The sequence below is a fragment of the Falco cherrug genome, chromosome 5, assembly GCF_023634085.1.
Source record: "Falco cherrug isolate bFalChe1 chromosome 5, bFalChe1.pri, whole genome shotgun sequence".
Classification (NCBI taxonomy): Eukaryota; Metazoa; Chordata; class Aves; order Falconiformes; family Falconidae; genus Falco; species Falco cherrug.
This window is the reverse complement of record NC_073701.1, coordinates 10,878,176-10,887,564: the sequence shown is the minus strand read 5'-3', so window position 1 is coordinate 10,887,564 and position 9,389 is coordinate 10,878,176. Positions and strand designations below refer to the sequence as shown.

The 9,389-nt window shown below is 41.0% G+C and overlaps 1 protein-coding gene across 1 annotated transcript in view; it reads left to right on the top strand.

Annotated features, from left to right (window-relative positions):
• The first annotated feature begins 5,594 nt into the window (after window positions 1-5,594).
• The window catches only part of VWF (von Willebrand factor), a 144,038-nt gene continuing 140,243 nt past the window's right edge, over window positions 5,595-9,389 (top strand). The window contains exons 1-4 of the mRNA XM_027815018.2: window positions 5,595-5,852; window positions 6,351-6,503; window positions 8,048-8,102; window positions 8,674-8,832. Coding sequence (XP_027670819.1) covers window positions 6,474-6,503; window positions 8,048-8,102; window positions 8,674-8,832 — 244 coding nt within the window. The 5' untranslated portion in view covers window positions 5,595-5,852; window positions 6,351-6,473. The remainder of the gene's footprint in view (window positions 5,853-6,350; window positions 6,504-8,047; window positions 8,103-8,673; window positions 8,833-9,389) is intronic.

Sequence of the window (9,389 nt, the reverse complement as noted above, 5' to 3'; positions counted from 1 at the left end):
TAGCGTCTGATGTCAGTGCTGATGTTAAGGTATGATGAGGATGCCGAAATGTTTTTTTATCTGGAACAGGCTAGGTGAATAGAAAGCATCCCACAGGGTAACTGTGGACTTTGTAAAATGAATAGCATATAGGCATTGAGTACGCTGCTTAGAAGATCTTATGCCTGTAAGTACACTGCGTAGAACTATAAAGGTAGAGTTTTGACTAGTTGGGGAAAAAAAAAAAAAAAAAGGGAATATGAAAACCAGAATTCCAGGATGGGGGAATGGGATATTGTTGAATTTGCTTTGGCTGACTCCCTGTATGTAGGGAATTTCAACCCAGGGATGGAAGTTTATGACATTAACAAGCAGAAAAACAAAAAAAAAGCAAAAAAAAAAAGCAAAAGCAAAAAAAAAAGCAAAAAAAGAAAAAGCAGTGAGCAACTGCTTCAAGACTCTTACAGGAGGGGACTGAAAACAAGCAATCCCCTCCCAGGCTGTGTGATTCTGCCGTAGCAGTGTCCCCTTCTTGGGAATGCTGAGACTTGCATTAGTGTCTAGTCAGGTATCACCCTGAGGATATACACCTAACTTACATAAGGGATAAATTGTCCATAAACCATGAGAAAAATAATCTCTCCCCTACCCTTTCATTCATTTCCTAGTAACGCTTTGTAATGTAATGCAAATTTATGAGGCTTTTGGCTCTTCAGCTAGCACAGACTAGAGTAGTGCCACTGACTTCAGCAGAGCAGTACCAGTTGGCATCAGCTGAAGATATCGTCCTTCAGCTATAGTATTGTTATTCCTTAGAGAGACTATAGGGCAATTGTGCGGGAGGGGGAATATTTTGCTTTGGCACTGTGCTGCAGGTCGCTGGGCTTACGGCATGTACCTTGGCTCGTAAGCCCCCGTGACAGGCTGCTACATGGCAGGCTTGTAGTCTGGTGGCCTGGCAGCTATGCTGAAGTGCTGCGTACAGGGTAGCACCAAAGAGCCTTGGCGCACTTGCTACAGCCCTAGGTCCTTTAAGCTTGGATCACTCAAAAGATAACCCCAGGGAAGGCTGTGAAATTGGAAATCCTGTGAACTTGCTATTAGGGAAGGAGTTCAGCTGGTAGTAAGAAGGATTGTCTTTAATAACGCCCTTCTCTGGTGGGTTGCATAGTTAGTAGGGAGAATGCCCCAGTGTTCGTTTTGCCCTGTGAACTTCCTAGCATGTGGAAAGATGTCTGGAGGCTGAGGGGTTACACATACAAAATGTCAGCGGTTGGTGCGTCCCATCCTCTCTGTGAAGTGTCTTTTTTTAAACTGTCTATCACTTACTGTGCCAGAAGGAACTGAGCACTGATGACCCCAAAAATGCACCGAAGTCGCTGCAATTCATATGGGTCTAGAGCCGATGGCACTGTTTTGTTTTCCAAATAGGCTGTTGGGGCATTTCAGAGAAACGTATTCTGCTACTACTTGCTGAAATGTATTTTACAATTCTGTGTACAACAAATACAATCCTGTTCAGGCGGCTGCCATGGGGGGAGATCGTGGCTCTGGCTTTCTTGTTGCGATGCAGGTTAGCCATCCGTCTTGCCTTGCTGAGGAGTCCCTCAGTATGACAGAGGAACAGCGGAGGGGTGATGTGCCGTTCCAAGAGCAAGCAGGCACTGCTCAGGGACACGGGGCAGCCTTCTGGGCAGCCCTGATGAGTATCCTTTACTTCTGGCACTGTACTGTGCTGCTAGTGCATGTCTAGTTTGCTGTTTTGGCCATTACAGCTGTCTGCATGTCGTCCTTGCTCAAGAATATCTGTAACTGGCTTTATTTTCCTTACCCTTACTTATGCCCTTAAAATGTGTCAGTGAAAATTGTGTAAAATAAACCTCATTTAAGGACTTTCTGCATGGGGAATGTCAATGTTCGATTTCAGTACTAGCATACTTTGTTCATCTACCTTGGCTTTTTCCTCAAAGGAGTACAGTAGCTTAAATATTCCAAAGAAAGGGTTTGAATACAGGGTTATGTGGACTTTGCCAGCTGATATTTTTAGATTTGTGGGGTTTTCTGAGGTATTTTTGTAGCGGGTTTTTTTTTTTTTTTCTCTTTTTTTTTCCTTGGGCATGGTGAAGGTAGGAGGGGATGTAGAAGTAACTTTGCTAAGACTGTGTCCTGTGCTTCTTCTGGCCTGCTGTTCTGGGCTTTCAGGAACTGTCATGGGATGCTCTTATTTTCAGAACTATTTGCAATTATTCTTATTTTAGCTTATTTGTTGTTATGCTGAGTTTCACTGTTGTGTCGCTAATGGAAAAGTTAATATGAACCTCAGTTGTGAAAAACCACTGAGGCATCCTTTCCAACAGACTGGGATCAAGAGTGCTGTCTTGGGTTTATTTGGACCAAAAAATAGGATTCTGGTGGCAAATACCTGTTGCTTAGGGAAGAGCTGTAAGAAATGAAGTGTAACATTAAAGGATGGGATTTCCTGTTTCCAACACTCAACAGGGTAAAGACTTTCTAAGCCACAAGCTCTATCTGATTCATCATTTGATCCCCATGGTTTGAGGCATACATGTGATGGGGCAGTCCTTCATTTATTTGACTCCTTTTTGACACAGTGACCTGTGTTGAGGCCTTCCAGTTATGTGCTTTAAAGGCAGCTCCTTGAGAATTCTCCTAGCCTTTACACTGGCAGAAATGGTGAATTTTTATTTCCTATTTCCCTTCTCTGTGTCACTTATGATATGGTAGATGCTCTTCATGCTTTCCTTCTCTGATTTTTTTCCAAGACTGGAAGTTTCCTCCCCTGGCAGAGAAGTTGCTTCCTGCCTCTAATCTAATCATCATTTTATCTTTTCTTTTTCTGTCCTTAAGAATTTCACTGTTTTGGGGGGAGACTGGCCAAAAGCACAGTCAATATTGAAGATTAAAGTGTATTTTGTATTTATGGTGGCACAATGATGTTTTGGTGTGTGTGTGTTGTTTTTTTCCTTACCCATTTCCTGTAATTCTTCCACTTTTTAAACCACTTCTGAGCAATGAAGCAGCATGGTTTCCTTCCCCACGAGTCTCTGCTTAAGAACTTTCTGCTGATTCATGAGGCATGGTTTCTGATTCAACATTTCCTACATTTCTAAGCATGCCAGCCTTCACGGGATTTTTGTGTGCCATCTGAGGATGTGGTATTTGGAATTTCAGTGTACTCAAGATGCTAAGAACACTTTTTAGACCTCAGAAAAGCAATCAATACCTTTGCCTGTGGAAATTAAGTGATGCTTATGGAAACAAACTTTGTCCAGAATAGAGTACTTCAGCATGCTTACAGCAGGGCCAGAATCAGGCTGAAGCCTTCATATTGGCTCTATTAAGAACTATGTGTTGACATGCTAGATTGGCTTGTTTCCCTCTTAAAAAATAATTTTAGAGAAATCTTAGTTACTGAACCTCGTTGGTATAATTTCCTTAAGAAAGATTAATTTCTCTTTGAAAGATGCAAGCATCTGCTGTAATAGTCGTGAAGTGACATCCTGTGTTGCTTCCATAGCCTAATCTAATTTTCCAGTTCCTAAGCACGGAATCAAAATTCAGTATTGCTAGGCTTTAGTTTCCCAGTTTCTCTACATCAAGGTATTTTGGCTATTTTTTGTTATTCAGGCCCTGTATGTTTCATCACTGTTCCTACAGTCAGCATTGCGGGTTTCATCACACAAGCACTTTGCAGAAGTATTTGCGTGACAAACTCTATGATAAATGTGACATGCTATCTAGTGCTTCAGTACATGTTATTCTATAACTTAGGAAACATAGGACTTGTTGCATGTGAGGTACTATTTGAACAAAGAAATGAAAAGCGATATGGATAATTTTCCTCAGAAGTCCTTCCTAATCTGTTCCAGAAACTGGCTCTAGGGGGCTTTCCAGCAATACTGCATACTCCTTTATATATTTCCTCCTATGTCTCAGATGTATTATCTGTAAAATTACATGTCAGATCTACCCCAGCATCACTAAGCTTTGTATTGGAACAATGTGCAAGAGCTGATATAATGCGCTCCTTAATTACCATTTCCTTTTTTTTGGGAGAAAACAGAGCCACGAGGGAAACAGGAATTTGTTCTTTGGGTGTGTATCTCAATTAATTTTTTCTATGTCCCCAAGGTCCCTAAGACACTTAGGAGGTGTCATGATGCCTGGCTAATCTGAACCATCTATTAAATGTTGGCAATGTGAGTGCTGTCCGGTGCAGACCAAGGCTCTGATCACGCAGACAAGCGCTTGTGGACTTCAGAGGCTCAGCCCAAGGTCAGTAACCTGCCCGCCTGAGCCAGCTGCTCTCTGAAACACCTTTCGATGGGCTCAGACTTCTGTGCAGTTTGCACCCCCTCGCTGGTACTCCAGATAAAGGTTGTCAGGGTGTGAAGGCAGCGGTGCAAAAGCTAATAAAGGAAGACTTCGACCATCCATCACAGTTACAGACTAAACAATCCTGTATTGTTGAAGAACTGGCCCTGTTTTATAATGACAATAAAGAAACCACTGTGGAACAAACCCAGCAATGCTTCTATGTTTAAGGAATATTTTAAGGGACTTTCACTCTATCTTCCGTATGTGCCAGATGAAAAAGCATGAATCAAAGCTACCTGTTAGATTTAGATTTGCAAGAGGGTTACCAAATGAAGTGACTTATTTGGGGCTCATGCACTGAAAAGATTAAAACTGAGAAGACAAAAGACCATCGTGATAGGTGATCTTATTTCCCATATCATGAATAGTGCTGGGTTTCCCATAATGAAAGGTTTTGAGAACATCTCTCTGATCACTAATGCCCAGGCACTCAGAGTTATGAAGGACCTGCTGAGAGCTGGCAGCTGGATCCAAGAGGAGAGAACGATTCCCAGCCAATACTATTCCTCTCTCTTCGTGTGAAACCAGCACAGAAGTGAGACTAAGAGAAAAACAAGAGGCATTTTGCCTGTTGTCTCTGTTGCCCCGTTTCTGCTTATTGTTCACCTGTAACTTCAGCCTTGAAGGCAGTTTCACGTGAAAGACTTTTTTTCCTTCCTCCGTAGGGTCAGGTCAGGTTTAGACTGGATAAACCCCTGGCCTGCAGATTTCAGCAGCATCAGAACCTCCATTGCTGTGAACATGAGTGGGGCAAACCTTACTGCTGCTGGCGAAAAGGCAGGAGCATCTGGCTGAGATCGTGATGGAAAGCATTTGTTTTAAAATCTTGTTCTCTGGTTTTTCATGTGGAAAGAAACAGTTTGATCTGTGTTTCTTTCTGTCAGTCAGTAGCTGTAGCGCAGCCTTATAGCATTTTAACACGCAGGTGTCATGCAAAGTTCATACAAGACAAAGTAAGTATGGCTAATGATTTATTTGTAACTCCTCAACCTGGGTGGACACCTAAATTGTTTCAAGAAGAATCCATTGCCTTTGTGCAAGCATCAACCTAGTCATCTGTAGAAATCTTAAGGAAGTTCCCTGCAGTAAGAAATCATGCTATTACAATGTAGGGTTGTTATAATTTTTTTTTCTTTTTTGTTTTCTAGGAGCAGTGTGCAGGGATTTCTAGGAACAGTGCTCATTCTCAGAATTGCTTATGCCCAAGACAGACGCCTGCTGGGGACTCTCAGGAGACATATTTTTGTTGTTTTGCATTGTTTTCCTTCATTTAAAGGAAGGACCTCATTCTGTGAACTTGTGGCAAAATATGAATTACGGGGAGAAGTGTTGGCTCCTGACCCCTTTGTTATTACTAGCTATTGAAAATATGAAGCGTGGAACACTGAAAATAAAGTCAGATGTCATCTGCTCTGCATTTTTTTTCCCAGTGCTGTACATACGCCCATAAAGCTTGTGCCCACCTCTGGAAACAAGTAGGTACATGATTAACTTGTTACCATGTGTTGTTCCAGAGGGTACCTCTATAAACATTTGCAAATGCAAGGACCAAATGTGTTGATCTAATAGACTGTGACAGAGTTCAAATGTGTTTGTACCTGGGGAACAAAATCAGGTCATTACTAGCTCTGAATTTTTTTCTTCTTTGCCCTTTAAAGCACTTGTTCACAGGAAAAAAATACTACATGGCTCTGTGGTCTTTGAGGTATGGAGCATCCTACTATTCCTCTTTAACAATAGTCTTTCAAATAAATATGCTGCCTGTTGGCTCAGCCAGTGAGATTTGTCACACATACACATGCAAAATATATTTCAAAGACTTATCTGTCATGTAAGTTTTTAAACCCATTTCCCCTCATTGTAACTTTCTGGCAATTAAGGGTACTGATTTACACGATAGCAATTTAATCTATTGTCTTGAGAATCAGACGGATGTGACGTTAGGTCTTTATCTTTCCTTTTAAATGAACAAGAGTTCCTGGCTTGTACAAAAACAAGACATTTCGGACCAAAGCCATTCCAGTCCTGTCTTCTGAAGGGACGCAGAAACAATGGTGGTATAGGCTATAGGTGGCAACTGGAGGAGCTTCGTGTTCATGTGCAAGAGGAATCTCGCACAGAAGAAGGTACATTCATTTCTAATTAAGCCAGTGATAAAATTATAGAGGGTTAAACACTGGCAGCTCTTACTTGATTGTATTCTGATTTGTTAGTGGCACCTGCTCTATTAGAACTGGAGGAAACCAAGCCTGTGGCTTAGAATAGACTGGGAGGTGGAAGGAGGCTGAAGAGAAGGGTTTTATACCCTGTCTTTTTACTTTGCCTGCTTTTTAAAACTGAAGGATTAACAAAGAAAAGCAGTATCTGGTTCAGTCACAATAACACAGTCCATGCACTAAAAATACACTAGTGAGTGTGTAATCTGAGAATAATGCCTATTGTTTTCTTTACCATTACTTTGTAGCTGCATTCCCATGCAGTTGCCGCTTCTTAGCTGTCTTGCAGCTGTGACAGCCTTATGTGAGATTGGCATTTGCAGCATTTTATATTAGACTGAGTTTTATGACAGATCTTTCTTTTCCCATCTTCTGTAAATAAGGCAAGTTCAGCATTTATTTACATGGCTGTGAATTGGACCTACATCATTGACATCAATAAGAAGTGTGTGTCTGGACACTGAAATCAGAATTTATCTTTGCAAAATGTATTCTAGTCTCTAATTGGAGGGTTATTTTAGGGAAAGCTGTCTGGTCTCCTGGCATTAATATATTAAGTATGGTATATTTAAGCCTCTCTACTTGTTTATATGATCACTGAAATTAACTCACTTAGATGGAGCTCCCTATAGCTTTCATCCATTAACTGCTAATGTCTTTTATCACAGAATGCATCTGTAGTTCACCATCTGCATGACACTTATATCCTATAATTAGTTTTAAATGCCTGGCAATACAGGAGGTGGATTATAGATGCATAGAGAACAAAGGCTGATATTTTGGTTGTAGAAAGCAAGAGGCAACGTTAAAACTGATTTTAATGAATGGAAGGTTTCACCCTGGCGCTCTAATCTCTGCACAATTTCCTTCCTTTACTTTTTGCCCCTGTTCTCAAGCATATTATTAGCCTGAAGTCAGTGGATTATAAGCATGTGGTTATAATGGTCTGCCGTCCAGACCTGCTGGATGTTCTTTCTATATGTTCTTTCCTTTCGTGGATGTTTGGACAGGATGCAAATCCTGTGCAGCAGAGGTGATTTCTACTGGAGCCAAGTTGGCTGATCCAGTCCAGTGTGCTTCTTCATGTCAAGTTGCCTGATAAATAGTAATTTGTACTGAAGGGCTTTGTGTGTGCAAGGTATTAAATCGGGTAAACCAGATATATGTGTGTATGCTGGGTTGCATTTCCTGTAGAGGTAGCCCACATTTCCCTGCAGTGGTTAGTGAAAATAGGAACAAAGAATAATTATTCTCCTAGACTACCTATTTAAAGAAGTGTGGGTGGGTAACTGAATTACTGTGTAAGTCTGCATGCATTCTGGCTTTCTGAGATGTTGTAGAACCTCAAAAATGACTTTATAAAGAAAGGCTAGAAAATGGTGAGTTGTGAAACAAACTAAATCCCCCAAACTAAGAATACTGTAATCTCTCTCTGTTTCTTGATTTTTTGACAGATGCTCCTCTTGGAAGTGCTGCTAACAAACCTACTGCTGGCCACTGTAATATCAGGTAGGAAAACAGGATTGTTTTCTGATGTCTGGGAATTATGTTATGTTTTCAGTTTCTTCTGTGAGGCTCCCCCACTACCTCTGTTTTGCCCATCTAATCCTGCAATCCTGGCTCAGGCAATATTCTCATCATGATGGAGACGTCGATAAAGTTACTCCTTTTGGCTCCTTAACCTTGCCGCAAGCACTGTGTTGAGTCATAAAGACTCCCTGAAGTCAGTGATGTTTGGCGGCACAAACTATGGGGCTTTGCTACTGCCTTATTGATTTTAATGGGATTGCAGGCAGGCATGAATGAATGAATGCATAGCATTCCTCGAAGGATCAGGACTGAAATTAGCCATTCAAGGTTTGGGCCAGTAGGGTTAAAGCAAAAAAAAACCATTTCACTAAAGCATATAACAAAAAAAATCTGTACTTGATCCTATGGCCAGGCATACAGTCTGCCTAGAAGCTACCAGCTAAATGTCCAGGACATGCAGTGATCAATGGTGATAAATTCCAGCAGATAAATTCCTTATCTACAAAATGATTGATTTACATTGCAAGTTATGTTGTGTTTTGATATCCAGGATCACGAGGTTCTTTGCTTCAGGAGTCATCTGTTTCCCGTTGCAGCCTTTTTGGGAATGATCACATCAAAACTTTTGATGGTTCTTTCTACAATTTTGCTGGAGACTGCAGTTACCTCCTTGCTGGTGACTGTCACAAGCACTCCTTCACACTCTTGGGTAAGTCTGAGCAAGAAACCAAGAACTGCAAATGCAAAATGTTGTAGGGATGTATTGCCACCAGGTTCCATCACTAAGAAAAGACAAATAGCTGCCCTTTGTCAGATAGGATGGACCACTACATAAAAGGTGTGGTGGTTTTTGTTTTTTTTTTTAATTAAAAGTAGGATTACTTCTAAAGAAATTGTGTCATTTTGGTTTCTGTTATCCCGTGGTAATATAGCTCACACATAACTAAGCTGCCAAGAAACAGAGATTTTCTTACTGGCTCTTCTAAAGAGGGAAAGTGAGACCTTCTCTTTTTTTATTTTGAGTTTGCTAGGGGAATATGGCTGTTAAAGCTGAGTATGGGAATAGAACTAATTTTACCTGTAGGCTAAATCCCCCTGGTAAGAAAAATCCCATCCTGAAGGACAAAAGGCCTTTGAATTAGCATGAGCCAGTGTTATTCTTGGGATGGGCAAGAGCTGATATGAGAACCAAAACTGTATGTTACTTGGTAGATATTCTTATATTCATTATTAACTGTTCTTTATTAGTCATAGTTCAAGATGACT